At 47.7% G+C, this 25,119-nt stretch overlaps 2 protein-coding genes across 4 annotated transcripts; one reads left to right on the forward strand and one right to left on the reverse strand.

Annotated features, from left to right (window-relative positions):
- Positions 1-77: 77 nt before the first annotated feature.
- On the reverse strand, positions 78-6,854 carry rangap1b (Ran GTPase activating protein 1b). 2 transcript variants are annotated; one of them, XM_060036924.1, is made up of 16 exons: positions 6,705-6,854; positions 6,198-6,316; positions 5,780-5,907; positions 5,597-5,656; positions 5,168-5,347; positions 4,744-4,878; positions 4,282-4,440; positions 3,847-3,960; positions 3,660-3,759; positions 3,362-3,446; positions 2,959-3,148; positions 2,774-2,857; positions 2,339-2,441; positions 2,146-2,234; positions 1,531-1,652; positions 78-1,203 (listed from the first exon to the last, which is right to left on the reverse strand). In XM_060036924.1, the coding sequence occupies exons 2-16, from the start codon at positions 6,307-6,309 to the stop codon at positions 1,119-1,121; spliced, it is 1,746 nt and encodes a 581-aa protein (XP_059892907.1). In that variant the 5' UTR covers positions 6,310-6,316; positions 6,705-6,854; the 3' UTR covers positions 78-1,118. The 2 variants fall into 2 exon arrangements, with proteins under 2 accessions (XP_059892907.1, XP_059892906.1); XM_060036923.1 differs by having other exon boundaries at positions 2,339-2,446; positions 2,773-2,857.
- A 291-nt stretch (positions 6,855-7,145) lies between these two features.
- Positions 7,146-25,002, forward strand: zc3h7bb (zinc finger CCCH-type containing 7Bb). Of its 2 annotated transcripts, XM_060036907.1 has the most exons (22): positions 7,146-7,413; positions 7,554-7,736; positions 8,129-8,190; positions 8,281-8,317; positions 8,727-8,924; positions 10,493-10,651; positions 11,217-11,357; positions 11,460-11,502; positions 11,802-12,046; positions 12,543-12,819; positions 13,273-13,331; positions 13,786-13,885; positions 14,612-14,773; positions 15,674-15,879; positions 16,462-16,562; positions 17,786-17,967; positions 18,406-18,485; positions 18,610-18,878; positions 19,360-19,465; positions 19,749-19,857; positions 20,246-20,379; positions 20,489-25,002. In XM_060036907.1, exons 3-22 carry the CDS (start codon positions 8,132-8,134, stop codon positions 20,522-20,524), a joined length of 2,703 nt encoding a protein of 900 aa, XP_059892890.1. In that variant the 5' UTR covers positions 7,146-7,413; positions 7,554-7,736; positions 8,129-8,131; the 3' UTR covers positions 20,525-25,002. The 2 variants fall into 2 exon arrangements, with proteins under 2 accessions (XP_059892890.1, XP_059892889.1); XM_060036906.1 differs by lacking the exon at positions 7,554-7,736 and having other exon boundaries at positions 7,147-7,413.
- The last annotated feature ends 117 nt before the right edge of the window (positions 25,003-25,119 follow it).

Genomic DNA, 25,119 nt, shown 5'->3' on the forward strand with positions numbered 1-25,119 from the left:
TTTCCAAAGATCATGAACAACAAATGACAAATAAAAATAAGCCTTTTCACATTGACAATGTTCACACGCCACATGGATCAATGGTAGTCTGCCTTTAATGTTTGTCAGGTTACAACATTAACATTACACTCCATGTTGTGACCCTTTTCTCCTCAACATCTCAAAACACAAGACATACAATTAATTGAGAGGTAACGTGGTGAAGGAGAGCGAAGAGGATAGAAACACACCTAACGGAGCACCTTGCTCCATACATATTCCCATGTATGTGAAGTGAGGTTATTCCCCGCATGACAAAGATGTACACATGTGGTCGAGTTGTCCGCCGGTGTCTGGGGGCATTTCAGTGTTAAGACTGTTTACAGTGGCTGGACCATGTGCACGCATACCGTAGATTCAGGTCCATAAAGGGTTGAGCAGTGGGGTAGGGGATGAGAGATGGGGTAGGGGTGTGTGTGTGTGTGGTGGGGCTGGGAGATTGAGAATGCTCATGCATGCAGTCCATTCCTGCTCACAGTCTGATGCACACAGAACACTCTGAACTGGATCAACCCCCCCAGCCCCCCATACGACCATAGCCCTGTTGACTGTGACTGAGTACAGATATGAACAGTCTTTCCCTTTCTGTCTTTGTTACCATGGCCCCGTGATACGGTGATTGGACGCAGTTAGCGGTATCAAACAAAAACACAAATTAGAGAAGCCACGATGTGAAGAAACAAGCATGATCGAGACGATTCTAGACATGGACGGCTTTCAGATTGTCAGAACAAACCGCTTTAAGGGAGGACGACTGGCAGTGAAGGCACAGTTAACATTACAAGCTTCTGTGTCATTTACATTTTATTTCCTTCCGATCTTCTTCCTTTATATAAAAAAATAGAGGCTGTATGAACATTTACAAAACAAAGACACAGGAAGACAGGAAGAGTGATGTCGTGAAAAAAACAAAAAAAACAAACAAGTGTTTGTTCAGACTTTTTTTGCTCAAGTATGAAGACTCTTAGAACTTAGCCGTCACAAGAAATTGTCCTTCAGTCGGTGTGTGTGTGTGTGTGTGTGTGTGTGTGTGTGTGTGTGTGTGTGTGTGTGTGTGTGTGTGTGTGTGTGTGTGTCTCTCAGTGGTCTGCGCTGCACCTCCTCTTCAGCGCGTCCTGCAGGCCCTCCAGGGCGCTGCTGCAGGACTTCAGAGCCATGCCGTTCCTTCACACAGAGCACACATGTAAGCGTGGCCAACTCTACGACTATCGCATTAAACATTAAGTAAATAGAGTATTATCTTGCCATAAAGCATGCAATAATGGGCATACAATATAAATAGTAGATAGTGGTATATCAGTACAAAATTAAAAGATACAGAAACAGCAATGCCTTCAATTCTCAAAAAAATAGGAACGAGAAAATTACAAAGCCCAAGTAAAGTCGATATATTTGAATAGCCCAGTGAATAGTTACAGTCTCCTAGGGCTTCACAGGCCACATGTGATGACCCTCACCCTCCCCTAAAGGAATCAAACAGCCAGCCCTCACCTGCAGAGGACCGTGTGCAGCAGCAGGGCGTGGTGCTGCTGGAAGTAGGGCTGCTGGACGGCATGGGTGAGACAGGACAGCTGGGCGGACACCACCGGAACCCTCTTCACCTTCCCCTCACCCTGGAACACACGGCGCAGCCTTCAACCCTCTCTCTCTCTCTCTCTCTCCACCACTACCAGTCATGGACACACTCACTCTCTGTACGGCAGCGCCTCACGCACACATTCATACATAAATGTTGACAACCTTCGGTGACATGATTTATTACATCGGTGTCACCTCTCTCCCTCTCTCCCTCTCTCTCTCTCTCTCTCTCTCTCCCTCTCTCTCTCTCTCTCTCTCTCTCTCTCTCTCTCTCTCTCTCTCTCTACCAGTCATGGACCCTCTCTCTCCAACACCACTAATCCAAGTCACTCTTTCAAAAAAAAAAAAAAAAAAAAAAAAATGAAGAAATATCAAATATACATACTATATTTGAAACCATATATCAAATCTAAAGAAGGGAGGATTGGCTGATTAACCGGGTCAGGGGGAGAAAGGTGTGGCCTGATCTCTACTCATCATGCATGTATAGACACAGTGTCGGACCGTCCATATTACACTGCGGGCTACCTTGAGCAGTCCCATGTGGACCAGCAGGGTGGAGAGGAAGCAGGTGGACTGAAGCAGCGAGGCCGACAGCATGGTCTTCAGCACGGCGTCTGTAGATGGAGACCAGGGACAGGGGAGGGGGGGCTTCAGCACGGACAACAAGGGCTGCAGTTACCAACGCTGACTCCTCCCCATAAGTCCCCCTTTCATTTACCCACGGCCTCCAGAAGGGCCTCCCCGGACTCGGCCTCCTCCTTGTACGAGGCGGAGATCTTCAGGAGCACGTCTGCCGCCCTCTCGGGGTCATCGGCGTCCACCTGGTCCAGAGGAAGCACAGAGACGACAGTGAGGTGCAGTGGATGGGGGACTTTGTGTAAAGGATGGAACAGGAGGCCCGCTAACAGTCATGCTCTCTGTGGTTTGGGGACAGGAGCGCAGTTCGCGGTGGGGCCCGTTGAGATGGTTTAGGGGGGGGGGGGGGGGGGGGGGTCAGTTATTTTCTGACCTTGGAGTGGACCACGAAAAACGGTTGCGAAACAGGGAACCAATTGGGCTAATACTGAGTTCTGAATGTCACATGGTGATAGATGTCATTATCCATCATAAGAGCAAGAGGACTTTGGGTAGGGTCTTTAAATGCGGACCCCACCTGGTGCTCTAGGCTGGCGGTCTTGTCTTCAAGGTCCAGCTCCTTCTCTGAAGAGGGGCTGCAGAGGTACGATGCTATCTTTGTCTGGAGGATGAAGAGATAGAGGAACACAATCAGTTATGTAAAAGGAGATAACAGTTAAAGTCCATAATAGTTTTCTCATACTGGTGTTTTTATTTCCTTACGGGGCTCTGAAGTTTGCTACTGGGTGAGTTCCCATTACAGTTCACTCCGTTTTCCTTGCTGTGCTCCTCTTCCTCATCCAGATTTTCCTTCTCCTCATCTTCAAAAGTTTCGTTGTCATCTTCATCAGTCTCATTATCATCATCGTCATCCTCATTGTCATCCTCGTCATCGGGTTCTCCTTCATCGTCGCTGCAGTTGGGATTGATGATTATACAAAAATAAAACACTTTACTAATGATGAATAACACATTCTGGATGATAAAAAACTGAAACTGAAAGATCTGCGAATACAACAGAGGGGATCCAATCAAAGCTGCACAGCTAAACCTTCCATCCACCTGCATCTGTGATTGGACAAAGAAAGAGAACCGATGTGGTTCTTCAGCCTATCACGTGCGTTACCTGAGCGATGCCAACATGTCCGCTCTGTCCATGACCTCCATGGCTTCCCTCAGCGCTTCGCATCCCTCCTCTCCAAGACAGTTCCCTGTTGAGACAGATACATATCATCATCATAGAGACTTTAAGAGCGGATGCAAGTTCATTTTAGTGTTGTACGTCTTGTTTCCCTTTTGGACGGCTCAACCACCAGACACAATGTAACAACATTTTCTAAACATATACAATACCTATGCTTTGTACAATAAGTTGTAAAACTCACAACAGATGTCAGTGGCTTGTAATCTATCCGAGTGTTTACCGTTGAGATCCACCTTCTCCATCTGGGGCTTGTTCAGCACCGCCTGGGCCAGCAGCAGAGCTGCAGGCTCGGTGATCTCTCCAAAGGACAGGTTCAGCTCCTGCAGACCCGGCAACGCGTGTTACAACAACCTCACCATGGCGACATAGCGCACATAACAACAGACAGAGGGACAGGGTAGAGCCACCTTGAGAACGGGCAGCCCCTCCCTCAGGACGGCGGACAGGGCCACGGCTCCCTCTGTGCGGACCAGACAGTCGCCGAAGTTGATCACCTGGATGTTCTTCAGATGCCTCAGAGCCTGGGGAAACCACATGGGGATCAAAGAATATACACAAACGACACAAAGGTGGCTGCTTAAGCAATGGGTTTCTGATATATGCCACACCCGATGTGGACCTATTATCTTAATCCCCATTAATGGGGTTTAATGATTAATGATGATGAATGGAAAGCGAACCGTTATGCAAACACTTAATGGTGAACGCATTGTCTTTACTGAACAGGTGCTAGCTAGTATTAACTGAAGAGCAGATAGCCATTCCCCAACGTTCAGCTCTAGGCTCCTGGAGCGTGGGCGCCCCCTAGCCGTCGGTGGAGGGATCCGAGGCCTGCTCCCTACCTGTGCCATGGCCAGAGCCCCTCTCTTGGTGAAGGTGTTGTCGTTGAGGTTGAGCACGCGGAGGTGGGGGTTGTGCTGCATGGCCGAAGCCAGCGCTCTGATGCCAGGGTGGTTGATGCCGTTCTGGGGCACGTGCACCTCCTCCAGGCTGCCCAGCAGCTACAGGGAGGAGGCGGGAAGAGGATTACAGTGGAGAGTAGGATTGGTCCATAAGGTCCCAATAGCCACTTTCTCTCTCTATTTTGAAGTGTTATTTTCACATTTAATACCATTATCATGAACATAAAACGAGGGTGATAGTTTCCGTTCCTTTTTCACAAATGTGCAATAGAGTAAGTTCTGCAAAATAGCTTCTCAGTTATGCATGTGAATCTGGACTATGTGAATCTGTTAACAAGGTCTGACTTGTGCTCAATGCGCATTAAAAGTATATGAAAAAACACACATTAAACTTAGGTGCACCTTAAAGGCCTTAGCCAGGGCACCGGCTCCTTCGTTCTCCAGGCGATTCCTCCCAGCGATAAACACCCGGAGACTGAGTGGAGCACCCAGGGCTGAAGAACGTCTGTGGCACTCAGTCAGAGCCTCTGCCAGGATCTACAGACACAACCACACAGCAGGCACGGGTCACTTCCCGTCCCTCACAGCTATCGCTTGTCCTTAACGAGCCTAGATTCTATGGCCGCTAACATCTAGCACAGCACAAAACTATGTTTTGTAATAAATGTGCACTTTTACACTATAGCCATCACTTTTTTTATTTGAATACATTTGAACTGAGGAGGGTCTTATAAACCCATCCACGTGTCTCTCACATGAAACAAGGCAAAGGTCCACATGTGCTGGCCCTCGAATGAGGAGCTGAAGCCCGCGCCCTCCGGCTCACCTGGCCCCCTCCGATGCCCATGCCACAGTTGTTGAGGCGGAGCACCTTCAGTGAGTGGCAGGAGGGGCTCATTAGCAGCTGCTCGATGCCCTTCACTCCGTCCGGCCCGAAGGCGTTGTCGCTCAGGTCCAGCTCTGAGAGGCGGGCCCCTGCACTCGTGATCGCACTGCCCAGGGACCGCTGGTGCACCATGAACACAGTTGTGTACAGAATTATTATTATTATTATTAAATATACAAACTTTTGGCATAATTGATATGCACTTAAATGATTTTTGCCCTTTCTGGGGTAGATCTTCATTGTTTAATGCACTAACTGTACGTTGCTTTGGAGAAGAGCGTCCTCTAAATAAATATAAGGTAAATGTAACTTTGATATCTGGCGGTGATGTACACAGACGTGTGGGCTGAGTCAGCAGGAAAAGCTCACCAGCGCTGTCGGGATCTCGGCACGCAGCCTTCCGGTAAACATATCGCTCCAATGGCATTTCTGTCATGACGAAAGACGAAGCAAGATTAAACAAAGTGGGGGAAGATATAGAAAAAGGGCTTTAGGTGGTTGGTACTGCTACTGGCAGACTAACGTGAGATCAGGGATTACAGGGTTGCGCACCTGAAGTTCGTCTTTGTCTTCAAGGGCTTTGGCGATGGCTTGCGCCGCCTCCACTCCAATGGTGTTCCCTTCCAAACGCAGGGCACGCAGTCCCTGGTACTCAGTGATCTCTGTCACCAAGCCTGCCACTGAAAACCAGAAATACAACTCACCCTTAAGCCTTGTACATTCACAGGATTCTTTTGTTGGTGAGTCATTGTTTTGGATACCTTGCAAGAGAAATGCTTGGTAAAGTTTCAAACGCCAAAATGTCCCACACCATATAGACAAATCCTTTAACGGTGTAATAGTAAACAATGACCATAAAATCATCATCGTCTTTGCGATGATACGTGAAGATGTACCGGCCCCATACACAGACGCAATCAACACAGATGTGCAGACACTATGGAAGGTTGAGCACGGCACTATGTCCCACCTGACTCTGCGTGGTCAAGCTTCAGTCCTCGGCCTTGGTAGCTCAATTCTCCATCTCCGACGTGGGTCCTGGACAGCGCATCGGCTAACTGTCCTATATCATCTGCAGCCATGGCGTTTCTGTGGAATGGTTTCGGACAGAGATGGTGAGAAGAGGACGTCCAAACAGGAGGACCGGAAGGTGTACAAATAGGCGCCAATGAAAAGGCAATAACACAGTAACGTAACTGTGGATGTAATAGATACAAAGGAGGTGTAAAGACTACCGATAGTAAATGCGTTGCTATTATCAAGCATTAGGTAAAATGGTATGCCAACAACAGAAAGCAAAAGCTAGTTAGCCTTACATGAACAGCCATTAAGGAACAAGTGCTAGCTAACGTTAACCACGCAACGCAACATGTGACTGTTGGCATTAAAAGTTATTATTCATAACTTTTTACGAATACGTCAAACCGTAAAATATAAGTTACAACTCTTAGCAATCATGGAAATAATATTACTTTACCACAATTTCACTCTTGTTGATGTGAACACAGCGGTTGATCGTTTCGCTCTCCAGAAGGCGCGCCGGTGGCTACACTGCGTGACGTCACTTAATTTATTCTACGACCGCTTTCGCTAGTCCCCATGTTCGGCAGTACTCGGCTATCATCGCCACACAACGGGACGGATGCAGTGGTGTAATGTCTTCTTGAAATTATAACAATAATTGCGTTTGATTTGTGGTTATTTTCTGTTACCATCCATTTTATTTTGTTCACATGTTTAACTTGTATAGTTCATGTTTGAGTTATTTTTATAGCGCATGAAAAGAACGGCGCGAATAATACCAATGTTTGTGACTGAATTGATAGACTTTCAGTATGTTACATCCGCATTTGCCACTAAATCCCTAAATAGAGTTCAACGGATTACATTCCCTGGCTTTTGGTGCCCCCCAGCGTCCGTTTGTGTACACTGCATGGAAACTTGAGATGTTTGGCTCAAGAGCTGCACTAGCTAGGTACCGAGCTGGCTAACGATAGTCTGCTAATAGTGCCCACTATCCTGGTAGCTAGATGTTCAAACTCATGATCTGTCCACATATCAATGCTAGGGACAGCAAACGTACAAATATGCGTCTGGTTAATGTTTGAAATCGGGCTGTATGTGTTTCGAGTGCCATCATTGTCGTTCCGTGAAGCATTCTTGGATTTGAAAACGCAAACTACTCGGTAAGTTGATAACGTTAAGAGAGTTGGTAGGGGGGTTCGGGGCCTCTATCTACTTCCCGGGACGGTGAAGCTGAGTTAGCTCGCCTGTGACAAGATCTGGCTCCTCCTGTCCTAACGTCAAGCCTTTATTTTGAGACCAGGGTCACATAGCGTCCATCCTGCAACTCAAGTCACCACAGTACCAACCGGTTGCCATTGCAGTTGGTAATCGGCGGCGTATGGGGCTTTTTCAGACAGCTAGCGGTAGGGGCGTTAGCTAGCCCCCAACTAATCCCGACGAGGCTAGGTGCCTCCTGCCCGACGGTCAACTCGTTTCCGGAGAAGTATATTTCACCATCCGCAGGGTTGTTGAAACCATAGCTATCTTGGCATGGGCGCTAGCCGTACCCAGTCCGAATATGAATATGTTTAGTTATTGTGGGCCATGACATAGGATCATGCTTTGGTATTCACGTCACATGATACAAATGTCACTGAGAATACTAAATCTACTGTCGAGCATGATCCAGGATTCACTTGGAAGAATATGATTTATTGAAGTTGAGAAATGTTTTGGTTTACCAAAGCCTTTTGGGTCACTTGAGGTCGTTGTATTCGTTGAAGGCCTGATCTTTAAGCTTTACAGCGCCAGTGCAAAAATAAGCACTGTTTTTATGACAACATGCATTGTTGGCTTCATTCGTAAAACGTGATGTTTTAAAACTTGTCCCCTAAGGCCATGGACCCTGAGAGACAGAAACGAAGGGAGGAGATTCAGAAAGCGATGGGCTTCATACAGTAAGATGTGCAGAAAGACTAATTTTACATTACAAATATATTTACATGTAAAGCAAAACGAAACGATCCCCTTTTTATTTTTGTTCAAAGGTCTTCACTGCCCTTTCCTGAACCAGAAAGCTACGAGGTATCACACTCCTTTCTCTTTTTGTTCATGTATTTACGGTCGTTATCACTGATAAATCTGTATCATCATGAAATGTATCTTAAACAACACTTCAATCCTTATCATTCTTGCATATCCTTTTCCTTTTGTCTTGGCTCTCTCTTCTTGGCTGATGTACAAATCTAGCATTGCCAATATACTCTTGTGCGTTTCTATTCTCCTTTCGGCGGCTTTACTCTTTATTTCACATCCCCTTCCCTGCTCAAGTTCTCTCACATTTGTTTTCCATGTTCTTGTTGTTATTCCGTAAACAACGTCCCCTCTCCACATCAACACCCACGAACATCTTCCAACCTCTAACACCTCCACCCCCAAATCGAACCTCATTAACACCTTCCAACCTCACCCACCTTTACCCTCTCTCTCCCAGGCATTTCTGACCCAGCTGGTGTGCAACTTGCTGGATGAGGGCAACACAGTGTTCCGGGACAGCGAGTGGAACCAGGCGGTCCAGCACTACGGGGAGGGCATCAGTGTAGCGCGGTACGCCCAGGCCGAGGCGCTGGTCATCCCCCCCGAGCTGCTGGAGAGCCTCTACGTCAACCGGGCCTCCGCACATTACCACATGGTGAGGCCCTCGAGATCCTCTTGAGTGATGGCCTCGTGTGTTGGACACTAAAGTTGAACCTTGACTGATGCTGATAGATTGGCAGCTCCGAGCGACCCTTTCAGAAGGGCTGAACAAAAGGTCAAGCATCACAATTATACAGAACAGCAGAAGAGTTATAAATGATAATCCTATTGATGTTTTGGACCGTGTGAGGAAATGTAGTTATGATAGATTGCTTATGTAGAGGGCTCTGTTAATTCTAGGTTATTTTTTGTCTAAATTGGATGGAGATTGTCATGGTAACATAATTAATCTTTGCTCTTTGTCTTCACCTCATGACTCTCAATTTCCCTCGCTCTCTTTCTTTCTCTGTCTCTCTCTCTCTCTGTCTCTCTCTGTCTTTCGTCTCTGTTCTGTCTCTCTCTGTCTCTCTGTTCTGTCTTTCTCTCTTCTCTCTCGCTCTCTATATGTCTCTGTCTCTCTCTCTCTCTCTCTCTCTGTCTCTCTCTCTCTCTGTTCTGTCTCTCTCTGGCTCTCTGTTCTGTCTTTCTCTCTTCTCTCTCGCTCTCTATATGTCTCTGTCTCTCTCTCTCTCTGTTCTGTCTCTCGGTCTCTCTGTTCTGTCTTTCTCTCTTCTCTCTCGCTCTCTATATGTCTCTGTCTCTTTCTCGTTGTCTCTCTCTCTGTTCTGTCTCTCGGTCTCTCTGTTCTGTCTTTCTCTCTTCTCTCTCGCTCTCTATATGTCTCTGTCTCTCTCTCTCTCTCTCTCTCTCTCTCTCTCTCTCTCTCTCTCTCTCTCTCTGTCTCTCTCTCTCTCTGTTCTGTCTCTCTCTGTCTCTCTGTTCTGTCTTTCTCTCTTCTCTCTCGCTCTCTATATGTCTCTGTCTCTCTCTCTCTCTCTCTCTCTCTCTCTCTCTCTCTGTCTCTCTCTCTCTCTGTTCTGTCTCTCGGTCTCTCTGTTCTGTCTTTCTCTCTTCTCTCTCGCTCTCTATATGTCTCTGTCTCTCTCTCTCTCTCTGTCTCTCTCTCTCTCTGTTCTGTCTCTCTCGGTCTCTCTGTTCTGTCTTTCTCTCTTCTCTCTCTCTCTCTATATGTCTCTCTCTCTCTCTCTCTCTCTCTCTCTCTCTCTCTCTCTCTCTCTCTCTCTCTCTCTCTCTCTCTCTCTCTCTCTCTCTCTCTCTCTCTCTCTCTCTCTCTCTCTCTCTCTCTCTCTCTCTCTCTCTGTTCTGTCTCTCGGTCTCTCTGTTCTGTCTTTCTCTCTTCTCTCTCGCTCTCTATATGTCTCTGTCTCTCTCTCTCTCTCTGTTCTGTCTCTCTCTCTCTCTCTGTCTCTCTCTCTCTCTGTTCTGTCTCTCGGTCTCTCTGTTCTGTCTTTCTCTCTTCTCTCTCGCTCTCTATATGTCTCTGTCTCTCTCTCTCTCTCTCTCTCTCTCTCTCTCTCTCGCTCTCTATATGTCTCTGTCTCTCTCTCTCTCTCTCTCTCTCTCTCTCTCTCTCTCTCTCTCTCTCTCTCTCGCTCTCTATATGTCTCTGTCTCTCTCTCTCTCTCTCTCTCTGCTCCGTCTCCATCTGTCCCTGTCTCTCAGAGGGACTATGAGCGGGGCGTGCAGGACTGCGACGGCGCGCTGTGCGCGTGTGAGGGAAGCCGCCGCACCCTGTACCGTAAGGCCCTGTGTCTGAGAGAGCTCGGGCGGCTCCGAGAGGCCTACGAGTGCGGCACCAAGTGCCTTCTCACCGCCCCGCACGTATGTTACGCATGTTACGCTGCCAGCCCTGGAAACGCACCACGTCTTGTTCACTTGAATCTGTTTTATACCAGGCTTCTGGCTTAATGTTTTTAGAAGGAATGTGACATTCCACTCCCAATGTTTATCAACCCCCAAGTGCATTGCTGAGCACCTTTTTTTCCCGGAGGGGGGGTCTATTTATTCCGCCTCCGCCTGGTATCTTTTGTCAGTTGATCAATATCAATTTACTTGAGGAGTTAGTCTGCATAGGACATGTGTTTGGTTGTAAAACAAGCGCCCCGTAATCTTCCGCTTGCGTTCTACGATTGAGCTTCAGTGTGTGGAGGGCTGAAGGTTAACTTGTCATTGCACCATGAATATATTCCCCTCCCAATTTCTCATCTAGAAGGTTCCTTCCTAATGCACTTCTATCTTTTGAGGATTTCCCATACTGTAGACCACAAGGACTGAAAAAGTGTCCATTGAATCGTGTGTCATGAGGTTTATCACTACAAAAAACAGAGATTGGATTGCTATTTAAAGCTCAGCATTAACCCCAACTCTCTCCCTTCGGGCCCCTCAGGACCGGCAGGTGAGCGAGCTGGCCCAGGAGTTGGCCAGCAAGCTGGGCCTGAAGGGCCGCAAGGCCTACATCAGCTCCCAGGGAGATTCCCCCCCTCCGGGAGGGGAGGGCCATGGGGAGGGCGCCCCGCCCACAGGAGAGGTAGGCACTGTTACCGTTACTGTTATCAGGGTGGGAAGTGGTGGTTGGTTGTTCAACGTCATGGGTTTCCCCTCACGCTTATCTCTGTTGCTTCCCCACTAGACGTCCTCTAATGGCCTTGAGTCTTTGACGGACATGGGACCTGGTAAGGCCAGCTTGTAGGATTTAAACCCTTGATGTAGTCCAATCCTTTTTATGATGCTGCAATTTGAACTTCCTGTTCTCTAATTCTCTCCCTCTTCCTTCCTTCTTTTTGGTTCTTTATCATCTGTGTCTCTCCTCCCTGTCTCTGTCTCTGTCTCTCTCCCTCCCCTGTCTCTGTCTCTCTCTGGCTCCCTCCCCTATTTCTCCCTCTCCCTCTCTGCCTCTCTGCCTCTCTGCCTCTCTTTCTCTCTCACTCCCCTGCCTCTCTCTCCCTCCCCTGTCTCCCCCTTCCCATCTCAGAGGATCTGTCCAGCGCACAGTGCATCCCGGCCCCGCTGGCCACGCCCATCCCGGTCAGCGACGACCCGGCGACCCCCGAGGAGGCGCCGTGTGCCGACCTATCAGAGAGCCCCAGCAGCCAGGGCCTGCCCCCCATGCCGTACTCGGTGCCCGTGTCGGAGCACATGGACGAGTGCAGCAACAGCAGCGTCATCAACGACGATATGGAGGGCCTGCTGGACTGCATCCCCAAGAAGATCAGCGAGGTGGGACACCCAACGTCACACGTGCCGTGTCCATGTGTTACGTAAGGGTTGAGGTTGACCCTGTCTCGTGCGGACTCAGAGGGAGGTCTGCTCGAATTAGATGCTAACCAAGAGCTTAGCGTGCTTGATTGGAAGGTGTAGCGGCCAGGGTGTTGGCACCCAGCTTAAAGGTGCTGGGTTTGAAAAGTCCGCCGGTCAACCCTTTAGGCATCTTTGAGCAAGACGCCCTGCCCCTACCTGCCCCTACCTGCCCCTACCTGCCCCTACCTGCCCCTACCTGCCCCTGGCTGCCCCTACCTGCCCCTACCTGCTCATTAATGACATTACTGAAAAGTGGCTTTGGATAGCAATCTGTGTCAACGGATATGTGTCAAAATGAGTCCTTTTTTGTAACGTAGAACAGTGATGGAATACCTAATTAATTGAATGTTCTTATTTCGTCCTTTGGTTTGGTCCATCACAGCAACACTAACAGTGCCTGCGCTTCTTTCCCCAGAGCCCGGTACAGGGCGCCATCCCCACCAACCTCCCCAACACGGCGGTGGCCCTGCGGCCGCCCTACTCCCCGGGCCTGCCCGCCCCGTCCCCGCAGCTGCCCCCGGCCTACTTCACCTCCTCCGTCAGCCAGGTGTCGTCCCAGGAGCCCTACCCGCCGCTGGCCCAGCGGGACCAGGGCTCCACCCACGCGCAGGACGCCCTGGGGGGGGGCTACTCCCCGGGGGACGCGGACCCGGCCGGGGGCCTGGACTCCCTGTCGGAGTACACTCTGCCCGGTGAGAGGGGCCCGGACGCACACACTCCCAGTCGGACTCCCACCCACGCTAAACACACACACGGCCCCACAGATTGTCTGTCTTTAGGTAAAGACCTTTTACAGAGGCTGAAGTGGACTGCTGCTAATGGCACTTGATTCTTCTCCCACTAAAGGAGGAGATAGGTGTGATTGTGCTGTGTGCCACGCGCTCATAAATGTCAACTTGTAAATGAAAGCTTTTATTGCGGCCACGTTTGGAATTGTTGCAGCCTCTCCGATATGTATTTGCTTTGATTGTTCTGTGTCTCACAGTTGCTTTGGAGGAATGTCTCGAATGTGCTAAAGTTGGAGCATACGCTCGCACGCCACCATAACTACGCTTGCATTCTGTCTCGCTTCTGCCCGGGAATGCTGCTGTCTAGGGTGAATATGCAGATTGTCTGACCATATTTTGTATTTTTGTGGTTTTCAGGCGGACGCTTATCACACAGTTTCATCCCTGGGATCCGCAACCATAATGCTGCACATATGGTGAGTAGTTGACACAGTGATATAAGTCTTAATCATATTTATAAATGAGTTTGATAACTAGTTAGTGTAGCTATGATGGGGTACTTTTGTAATCAGTGGTCTGTTCTGAACGTTTTCTTCTTTCAAAAGAAGAGATTTGTTTTAGATGGGTTATATACACTTTTAGCACCAATGTTGTTTTCTCACCTGTGTCTGTCTTAGGGTGAACCGTATGCAAGTTTTCATTCCATCCAATGTCTGTCTATTCCTGCTGAGTGCACGTGTCAGCAGGTGTCAAGCTACGAGTGAAACACGGCGCTCCTAAATCTCACCCTAACACGGCTCCTGCTGATCTGGGAGCAGCTGTAAAGCACCCTCCCACGGAGTAGAGTAGCAGGTGGAGAGGTCCTCATCACAGAGGTAGCCTGGCCGCCCACAGAGCGCTAATCTGTCTGCTGTTCTCTCCCTCTTCCAGAACGGCCAAGGTGGCACCAACCTCTCCATGCTCTCCCGAAACCCGCTGGCCGCCACCCACGAGTTCCGCCAGGCCTGCCACGCCTGCTACAGCCGCATAGGTCCGTCTGACCCCCCCCCCCGCCCTGGTAGAGCCCCACCCCCTTGTGTAGCCACGCCCCCTTGCAGAGCCCCGCCCTCTGTCAGCCAGGGTCCCCTCATTCAAATCACACTGAACCCATGTGAAAACATATCGAGCTTAGTATCTATTTAGATTGAATATTCTTGGATATTGTTTGGCGGTTTGTATGAAATCTCGTGGTAACGTTAAGCATTAACACTGCCACGGTTAGAAGAATTCCCGCTGGGTTCACTCTAACTCAGAATGTAGGCAAAGTATTAAAGTAAGACGGTCGGCTAAAGCCATCCACCTGATTCATGTAAATCTATATTACCGTAATTTTCGGACTATAAGCCGCACCTTTTTCCCCATTTTTCGATTCTGCGGCTTATATAACGGTGCGGCGAATCTATGGATCTCTACAGCTAACGGCCACTAGGGGACCTCCTAAATCTATGGATTTTACAGGTTACCGTCCACCAACTTTAACTCTATGGGCTCTATGACCGGTCCGCGCCCCTCGACCTTTAAGCGGCGGGCTCCAGCGCGGCTTATATATATATATACACACGTCATTCAATTTAGCTGCTGCGGCTTATACTCCGGTGCGCCTTATAGTGCGGAAAATACGGTACTCATGCTCCTTTTGGACGCTCTGTCATCAGAACAGCGGTTGCACCGTCCCCCCTCGCACGGCGCTCACTAGTGTCACCCCCCCCGCCCCCAGGTCCGCGTGTGATGGACTACCAGTACCAGCCCGAGGCGGCCCACCGCTGCAAGAGGGACGTCCTGCTGTGCCGTCTGAAGAACGGCGACGACCCCACCTGGAAGAGGGTCCGCCCCCGGCCCGCGCGGAATAACTTCCTGGGGGCGTTTGTCCTTTGTAAAGGTGAGGCTGCACCACCCTGCTGATCCAGTGGATCAAGATTTCGTCCTTGGGAGTTTTCTCTTGACCTCTTGGGGGCTAGGGTCAGGACGGGGGGGGGGTCATATAATATTTGGCCTGTTCAGCCCTTTGAGTCTGTAACAGTGACTAAGGGCTATACACAAATACAATGTAGTTGATTGAATGCTATCTGGTGGTAACCTGCCCTCAGCTTCCATGACACACTGCGATATTGTTCATGAATGCTTACTAGCCTGCATGGCCGCATTCCAAGTTTGTGAAGCGGTGGTTGTCGTGGATACATGGATGTACTGCATACCACATGGTGTTATGCTGGGTGGCCGTCACAGGATAATTAGTTGCGTTCATTTTGTGCCCGATTTCCCCTTCGACTCTGGTCAGCTAATCCCCGATTTGTTGATGTTTTTACCAATGTTTTTGTCCGATTATCCTTTGGTGTGTGTGGTATCTTATGTTATCTGTATGTTAACAGTGTTATTTAACACTTTGGGCTTCAGCGACTAGACTTCGCAAATATTAGACTTGTTCAATATTGACGCTCCGATATCCGTAGTGTGGTTTTAGCCCTGAGGACTCAGGGCTAGTGTCTTTAACTTTGACTATAATCCACTTATCTATGGAATCTGCTGGAATAAAGATTCCATAGTTCCATCAACTGTAAAGTCACGGCCTAAGTACATCAGTGAGTACACTAAGACCAGCCCTCACAGTAATAATGCAATTCTGCTGCTAGCTCCGACAGATCCTCTGACAAACGCATACATGATAATAACGAGCCAGTAACCCTGATCCCCCACCCAGCACAGCTTCCCACCCGTCCCCTCACCGCCGCCATCTTTGAGCCTCACACTTTCTCTCCCCCCCCCCCCTTCCCCCACGCAGAGGTACAGGAGCGGCAGGAGTGCCAGTACGGGGAGAACTGCACGTTTGCGTACTGCCAGGAGGAGATCGACGTGTGGACCCAGGAGAGGAAAGGCGCCCTGAGCCGCGAGCTGCTGTTCGACCCGCTGGGCAGCACGGAGCGGCGGGCGCTCAGCGTGACCCGCCTGCTGCAGCTCCACATGGGCATGTTCATGTTCCTCTGTGAGGTCAGTCTGGGGGACCGGCTCCGAGGGACCGGCCCCGGAGCCCCACGGCTCCGGGGCCCCAAGGCTCCGTCCTCACCTGTGTTTCCGTGGGCAGAGGAGCACTTGAGGGTTGCTGACACAAACTCATTTTTTTTTCTTCTGTATAATGAGAGCACGGTTTGGGGGGTGCTACTATGTTCTGTACAGGGCTTTCCACGTCAGAATGCATCATGTTGTTGTTTTGTTGGCGGTACGCCGCCCTATTGATTGAGGCTGTGACCACCTCCATTTTGGAGCATTGGTTGTTGATGGTGGTAATGGGGTCTTGGTCGTTGTTGAGTGAGTAATCATCAAATGATTTGTCCTTATGGGGAGACTTTGTTCTGTTTGAAACATATCATACAAGAAGTAGCAAAACAAAGTTTTGATGAACCCAAGTTAAGCTATATTTTCATTGATTTATGATTTCACGGGATCTCCAAATGGCGGCGTATCACCAACCAAAAATCCCATGAGGCCCTCTGATGCACAAATACCACATTGAATGCATGGGAGTAGAATTGGCCTAGTGTGTTTATTGACCGGCGTGTTCATCTTCCACAGGAATGTTTTGACAGCAAGCCTCGGATAATCAGCAAGCGCAGCAAGGAGAATCTGGCAGTCTGCTCCAACCTCACGGCCAGACACCCGTTCGACGACAATAAGTGAGTCCAGGGCGTGCCGGGGTCTTCTCCACACCCACTGGTTTAGCCGAATGGCATCTAAAGAAAAGACCGGATGTCAGGACAGCCCATCCGTTTAAGTGGATTGTATACATACAGCCCTCACTAGCCTGACACAGGGATGCTCGATATGGAGAAAATCGTAATCACTCAATATTGAAATCACGGTTATTCAAACTATTATCTTTTAGTTTGAAAAGACAACGTATGCATTATTCAGCATTTCTCGCCAAAAAAAACTTTGTGACTGAGAACATACACAAAAAAATACACACAATGTTCAAATAGAAAATGTTCAAATCAAAGTCCACAGCCCTAGGCTGACATTCCCAGATCAACTCGATAATAAGTCTGGAACCTAGGGCTGCGTGATTCATCGTGTCAAAATTGCGATCTCTATTTATAATGTTTCACAAAGCCCCCCCCCAAGCGCTCTCCCTCAACAAATGACAACGCAGTGATACACCACATTCAAAGGGCAAGCAAACCCAGAGAGTGAGTGAGACACCGGCGAATAACAGGCAGACAAAGGTATTTCGGTGAAGGGGCGGAGCATAAGCTTGTCTTCACGAGGCTATAGGTCGAGTATTGATTACACCTAGTCTTTTTCAGCGGTGTGAGTGACTATTATTGGAAAATGCATATGCATGTGCATTCAAGGCCAAATTCCGCGCTAGGAAATCCCTCTGCATTCCTGCTCCCAGTTCCCCTCAGAAGTGGTGTTCTGTTCAGGGGGGAACATTCTAAGATGCCTCTATTCCTTACTGAAGCCTCAAAAGGTTTACCTTCTTGGGTTCTTGACTGTAGTTTATATTTTAAGAAGCATACCTACCTCTCTCCTTCTCTTACGCACAGATAACACACAGAAAAATACTTGTTCAGGTTGTGTAAGGTTGTGAGGGAGTTGGTTTTATGTTCAATGTCAGATTTATGAAGCTGACTCCACTAACTCCTGAGATCTCTAAACGGCAAGAGACAACTGTCTCGAACCCCATAGCAGGGAACCTTGAGGAGGAACACAGAAAAAGGATCCCTCTTTCCTGCTGTCATATTCATTTTGATTGTAACTCACTACCTCTGGTCTTGCCCTTCGCTCTTGCTCTCTCGCTCTCTCTTTGCTTTCTCTCTTTGTTTTCTCTCATTGCGTTCTCTCATTGCTTTTTCTCTCTGTCCGTCTGTCGGTCTGTCTCTCTCCCCCTCTCCAGGTGCCTGGTGCACGTGGTGCGGTCGGCCAACGTGCGCTACAGCAAGGTGCGCCCGCTGCACCCGCTGTGCCAGTTCGACGTGTGCCGCCACGAGGTGCGCTACGGCTGCCAGCGCGAGGACAGCTGCTCCTTCGCCCACTCCGTCATCGAGCTCAAGTGCTGGGTGCTGCAGCAGGACACGGGTAGGGCTGCCCCTCCGTCGCCCCCTGCTGCCGCGCTACGGCCGCGCTACCACGGCCCGTAGCCTGGGCCGGTGTGGCCGACACAGGAAGGGCGTTTCTATTGATCTTTTTTTTTATTGATTTTTTTTTTTTAAAGTCGACATCCGTAAGATTGAGCCCCTTCCAGTTGGAAGGTGGTTATAGGATGTTATTTTATGGGTAACATTAATGTTAAGGCCTTACGATCAGCATTGACTACACATGTGTCCAGGTTATTTTAGGCTGTGAGCTAGTCTCAACGTGTGCGACTCTAGTAAATATACACCCATAAAGCAGGTCTGAGTGTTGTCATTAAAGGATAAAAAAGATGCTGCTGAGTGCCTACGTCATCGAAACCATGAGGGTGTTTTGCAAACTCATCATTGTTTCCGTTCTAATGTGCACGTGTTGATACGGCAGGCATCACCCATGAAGAGATGGTGCAGGAGTCCAAGAGACACTGGCACCGGCTGGAGCAGAACGCCCAGAAGCAGCAGAAGGTACTCATCCCAACTTCTAGACTGTCTTGTTTTAATGCGGGGGAATTCAGTTCGATAAGTAAATATTGATGTTATATACCCTTAATTCTCTCTCTGTCTCTGTCTCTGTCTCTCTCTCTCTCAGCCCATGCACATCCCTCACCACGGCAACCACATGGGCTCGGGTGGAGGAGGTGGGATGGGGGGAGGCGGCTGCGGCGGGGGAGACTGCATGGGGGGCGGCGTGAGCTCCATGGGTGGGATGGGGGGCGTGTCCGGAATTGGGGCTGGTCCCGGCAGAGGGCGGGGTCTAAACCTGAAGATGAAGTTTGTGTGTGGCCAGTGCTGGAGAGACGGACAGGTCAACGAGCCAGACAAGAACCTCAAGTACTGCACGGCCAAAGCGCGGCACAGGTAAGCCCCGCCTCTTACGAGCACGTGACCTAACCGTATGGTTCTATAACGCTATAGTGGTGCACATCAGACGCAGTGATGTGAGGACTACTGGATACCTCTTGACAGCAAAACCAATGTACAGACTTTTAGAGTCAATCACCACATCACCCCATTTAATTCAATTACATTTTATTTGTATAGCCCTTACCACCATTACAGTCTCAAAGGGCTTAACAGGGCAAATATTTATGACACCCCCCTGACCCACGCCCCCCCAAGGGCAATAAAAACTCCCTTAAATCAGCAAGCGGGGAATCTTGGGAAGACACAAAAAAAAAAGCATAGTAGGGGATCCCTCTTTCCAGGGATGGTCAGGAGTGCAATGGGTGCCATAATTGACATACAGGTAAATACAGGCCCCATGAAGATGAGGGCTGCGGACTGGAAGCAGTGATGGCCACAGTGAGGGTGAACATGAGGTTGATTGCCCCCCTTGCAGCTGGACTAAGGAGCGCCGGGTCCTGCTGGTCAAATCCTTTGAGAAGAAGAAATGGGTTGTGGTCCGGCCGTTGCCCTTCTCCCGCACCTACCCACAGCAGTACGACGTAAGACCCTGCCCTGAGCCGCCTTCTCACACTCTTTCTCCATCTACTGTTTCAACAGTGCTCCACCGATGTTTATAAATAGCCCTTTGTTAACAAGGCTAGTACGCGATAAAGTGTTGTATCATGTTGCTCTGGTTAACGTTGTTAAGGAGTCATTAGTCTTAAGTGGTCAATGTGCCTTTTGACAGAAAGGAAAACCACCTGCGAAAGTTCAACAATCGATATATACAGTATTAGCTAATGTCATCCTGTGTGTGTGTGTGTGTGCCCGTGTCAAAACCAGATGTGTGTCCATGTGATGAAGCAGAAGAAGTGCCATTATATTGGAAACTGCTCGTTCGCCCACAGTCTGGAGGAGAGGGATGTGTGGACGTACATGAAGAACAACAGCTGTAAGCCCCTAGCCTCCGCCAATCAAACCTGCTTGTGTCTTAATTGTGGACACAAGAAGATGTGACATACTCCAGGCACACCAAAGGGACAACCATTATGGCAAATGCTCATTTCTGGTTGGCTACAGAATCAGGCCAAGTGATGTCACTTGGCCTGATTCTCTGTGTGACCGGTTACACGATAACCGTTTATAAATTCAGGGGGAATCAAATACATTTTCCCCCAGTACATTTGACCAGAGACAAAGTGGTTTGCTAGGTTGCTAGAAAACATTGTATAATGGTGTAGTTAAGCATGCGTGATTCTATCACTGACCCAATAGTTTAGTGTTTGTTCCCATGACGTCATTATTTTGGTAATTTACCCGGCCCTTGTATTCGTCTCCAGTGAGGGACATGCAGCAGATGTACGACATGTGGCTGCAGCTGACCAATCAGAGCCGGCGCACGGACGGCCCCCTCCTTACTCCACCCCCAGAGGAAAAGCAAGTCACCATGACAGCAGATTATTCGGAAGGCATGGTGAGCAGGCAATAGGGTTACTGAAGGCAACAAACGCTTCGGTGATTTGAGCAACTCCAAGCTCTAGCATCGCTTAATGCTTGTGTGTGTGTGTGTGTGTGTGTTTCAGGGAGGACAGCGGCTGTCTGAGGGAGATGACCTCTAACGGGTAGAGGGACATGAGAAGAGGATGAGAGAGAGAGACGAGCCTGCTGCTACACCAGCTATTACAGAACAGACTGTAAACAATGATGGCGCCTCTATTCTGAATGGGAAAGTAAACAAATGACCCCTCCCCAACCCCCCCCAAAAAAAATAATCACTCGCCGTGGAGACGTCTAGGGGCATGCTGACCTCTTGGCGTACACACACACACACACACACACACACACGTATACATACAAATGCCACAGGCACCCATTCACAGAGAAAGCAACTTCAGGTTTAACCTGTTCTGTTTTTCATTGTTTTCTGCCATGCTACAGTCTTTCACACACACACAAACGTGTCAATGACAGTCCTTGCATGCTTTTAACACCGTGTAAAGCAGAGGCCCTAATTTGTCAACTCAACAATTATTTGGTGAACACCCCCAGCTGTTCCTCAGAACAGGTCTTTTTGGCGTTGGATTAACAAAGATAATCAGAAGACGGAGAGGGAAGCGCTGGCCGTTTTTGTGCTGTTGTTCCACAATGAATTTGAAATCTATATATTTAAGCGTCATAGTATTTAGCTAAAAACGGAAGGAAAGAAAAGCTAAAACTTAGGCTTACAGCTTTTCACAGCAGCCCAGCTGCTACAAACATGCTAAGCCATCACAAAAAAAATATTATAACTCACTAAACCCCCCCCCCCCCCCCCCCCAACGCACTCCTTCTTCCTGCTGTAGCAAATCAAAGATTGGGCGCAAAATGGATTCCCGGGGTGATGTATTTAATTCACTTATTTTCTTTTGTTTGTTATTTTGCCTTTCTTTCCAAGGGGAGTCGTACTCCCCTGTTATCTAGTCTGCCATATTGGCAGAATGCTATGAATGTATCGCCTGCAAGGGCCTTTTTTTAAAGGAATCGAGGAGAATTCTCATTTCCAAAATATAAAACAAACAACAATGCTATATAATAGTTGTTGAATGTATGTAGACATACATAAGTACATCGACCTTATTACAATCTCCTCATATTTATGCATCAGTTCCCCTCTCCTACCAGACCCCCCTGGGTCCCACCCCCGACCCGGGTTGAGAGTCATAAGCACCGCCTTCGCACGCCTCCTGAAGCCCGGGGGAGACGATGAGCAGAAACGTCTCTCCCTGAGGACAAAAAAAATGACAAAAGGACTCCTCTTAAACGCAAAAACCCCAGGGAACTGCTTCGACCCGAGACGTTACTTAATTTCCGGCCATCTTTGCAGGGGTAACGATGAGTTCTTTAGTGGTTATAAGGGGCAATGGCGACAGAAAGTAATCAGCCTTTATTTCAAATTTGTTTTTAAAAGGAAAGTCAGAGACCCACCCTACCCTGACACCGATATATCAGACAAGATGACACTTTATTCATCCTGAACGATGTGGATGACAGAGCTAGTACTATAATACGGACCAAGTCCGGGTTGTGTTCTGCTAGCTTACACCCCTGTACATGCACTGTAAGCATAAGTACATGTCCTGCTAGCACCCTATGCTAGCAGCCTATGTGCAGTACATGTCCTGCTAGCATACTATGTTCAGCACATATCCTGCTAGCACCCTAGGATCAACACAAGATGTTTTGGCATTTGGAATTTATTTTCAGGAGAAGGATTTGTCGGGCAACCAAGCGAATAGAGAGAGAAAATGTCTACAAAAACGAATGTTAAAATCTCTTAGAGAGATTAGGACGATTTAAAGACTATATATTTTTGTAGGCTGAATTGTACCTACGATTATATGGCAGAACTAGGAGATTGGTGCCGATGTAATCTGTTCAGCTGGGGCCGGTATTTCACACAAACAAAACGTGCTTCTTTAGCCTTTTGGTCAGGTTTGTTACTGATCATCCCTACTAGAAATCCCCAGGGAAGACTTTCAAAATAAAAGTCTAAATTCGTAGCTTGGGACATGAAACATATTAGCACCATATAATGTGCCTAATAAAAACAGCACACTCACACGCACTCACACATGTAAACACACATGCACACCACATGCACACCAGGAGATAATGGGTGAACTATTGCCATCTTACATCCAATGTGGTCCAAGATGTCATAAGATATGTCTATACTCAAATATACTATATTACACATTATATGATACATATTTACTGATATTGTTATACTACTAATAATAATTGATAACTTAGCAGTTAAGCTTAATTAAATATATAACCTGAGAACCTTGTATTGATTACATAGAAGAGCTCTGCTATTGCGTATATGACATGTATCGCTGAACTAGATAATGATAGTGAAGTTGTTTTTTCTTTTTGTAACTTTTTCTCCTTTTTCTTTTCGCTTATGTGAGGGTCATTCCAGACCATGTGTACCAGTTGGTTTCGGTGGACCGGATTGGGCCGGCTTTTGGATTTGTGTTGATGAACATCATACCAGCCGACAGTGTAGATTGTTCAAACAGATTGGGTTTCAACAGGGCAGTTTGATTTGAGTATTTATTTTTTTATAGTTTTACTTGCCACCAGCTGAGGCCAAACTTACATGAGATCAAGCCCAGTCTTGGTGTAGGGGATGTAGTGATGCTCTGGAATGACCCAGGTATTAGCTTCTCTGAAGGAATTCTATTACTTCTACTTCTACTACTACTACTACTACTACTACTCCTACTCCTAGTATTATGATGAATATGATGATAATGATTGCTATCTAATGACTATTTCTATTTCTCCTATATGCTATTGATATACGTATGTTAATTGCTATGTATAACTCTTGATATGTATTCATGTATGGATATTAATGATTAATGGTATATAGGCACCTAATGTATGCAACGGCACGGCCTGGGGGAGCAGAAAAACAAAGTGAAAGCTAGTTTTAACTTCAGCTTATTACTATAAAAGGGCACCTGGGCACTAGAGGACATATACTGACTGTTACAGGAAGCCCGGCCCAGAAGTCCAAACCATCCGTAGTAATTAATTTGAAATATGAAGGTTGGTTTCCATGGACATCTAAGTGATGTATCAATTAAGCCCTGCCCTAGAAATATACTTTTTTTGCAAAAGGAACAAAACAAAGAATTTGCAGTATAAGCTCCATGTCCTTTGGCTGCAGTGGTGATGGCTCAATGCAGCTCATGTCTTAAAACTTATACTTAGAGGTCTGTATACTGCAGTTATAGCGCCATATTCTATATATTATACCAATAAGATGATGCATACACCTATTGTATAATCGTACTCTCCTTTATATATAGATATATATGATACCTATAACTATGATTATTCTAGAAGGACACCCTTATGAGGTAATTTAGATAAAAGATGTTGGGGAACTGTTTTTTGTTTATTTTGTCGAGCTGTGGGCCTGTGGGTCAGTGATGTCACTTCATAACATTGGCTGTGATACTGGGGAGAAGGAGTTGGCCAACGAAATGCACTCAACACTTTTTCAACTTCAAATGTCTGCCTATTAAGCATTGATTGCACTACCAGCATCGCTGGGGGAGAGGGGGGGAAATGGAACAGCTTAATGGGGGTTCCTCACTCAAACGGAGGAGACTCGGTATTCCCCACGACCGTGGACCACGTGTTGTCTGCATTTGGTTGGCAATGTTTTTCCACCCTTGCTCTGGGGGGGACCCCAGTTGATTGGCTGATTGGAAACCACTGCCAGGCATAGAGAACGGCCCTAAGGCCTGTGGTCTTGCGTGTTAATTGTACCCAAGAGAAGGGAGAGATATGAACAGAGAGGAGGTGGGGGATTCGTTCTGTTTAGGGTCGCCTGCATTACAGTCCTGCAAGGGGTAGCACCTAACTGTCTTTTGGATTTAAGTTATAATGGGATAGATGGCCAATCTCTTTGTTTTGTGCTGTATGTTCGGAAAATTACAGATTTGACTCAGAAATCATGAATAACGCATTTGATTTGAAGTTATTTAATTTGGATGTTTTAATATAATTGTTTTCACGAGATGAAGCTGAATCATGACCCACACCCTAATTTCACTTGACAAACGGCCGCCTCGTCCTTATGTTCTGTTCTATCATGGCATGGGCTGATCTCATGCATCCACCAACACTTTGTCTTTGTTTACTTGTGATTCTCTTGTTTTTCCGAAGTCATCCCTCCTGCACCCACTGACACCCCACATGCTTAGATCCATCCCCACCTACACACAAACCTGACGCCGGCCACCCAGATGAAAATCCATGTGAACCTCTAGTTTTGTTTTGTTTATCAGTGGTTATTTGATGGTCGAATTAGCTTCCAGCAACTCCGATATGAGAGAAGCAGGGGTTTAAGAAGTGGGAAAAAAAACCAAGCCTTTTTTTTGTACTGTACTTTTACGTTAGTTTTCTTTTTTTTCTTTTTGTTGTATTAGTTTGTCTTTGTTTCATCCTCTATCCTCCATGGTTGGAAGTGAATCACGGTCAAACAAGTGGACCAAATCTCTTGAAAGCATTTAATAAACGGAGTGTTTTAGAAAAACACCTCTCCTGTCATTTTTTTTTTCGAACAGATTATCTCATCTCGGCCTCTTGACTTGTGTTGCATAGACCTGCAAAGAATTTGGCATACCTTTTGGAAACATTTATTAGTACTATA

The sequence above is a fragment of the Gadus macrocephalus genome, chromosome 18 (genome assembly GCF_031168955.1).
Source record: "Gadus macrocephalus chromosome 18, ASM3116895v1".
Classification (NCBI taxonomy): Eukaryota; Metazoa; Chordata; class Actinopteri; order Gadiformes; family Gadidae; genus Gadus; species Gadus macrocephalus.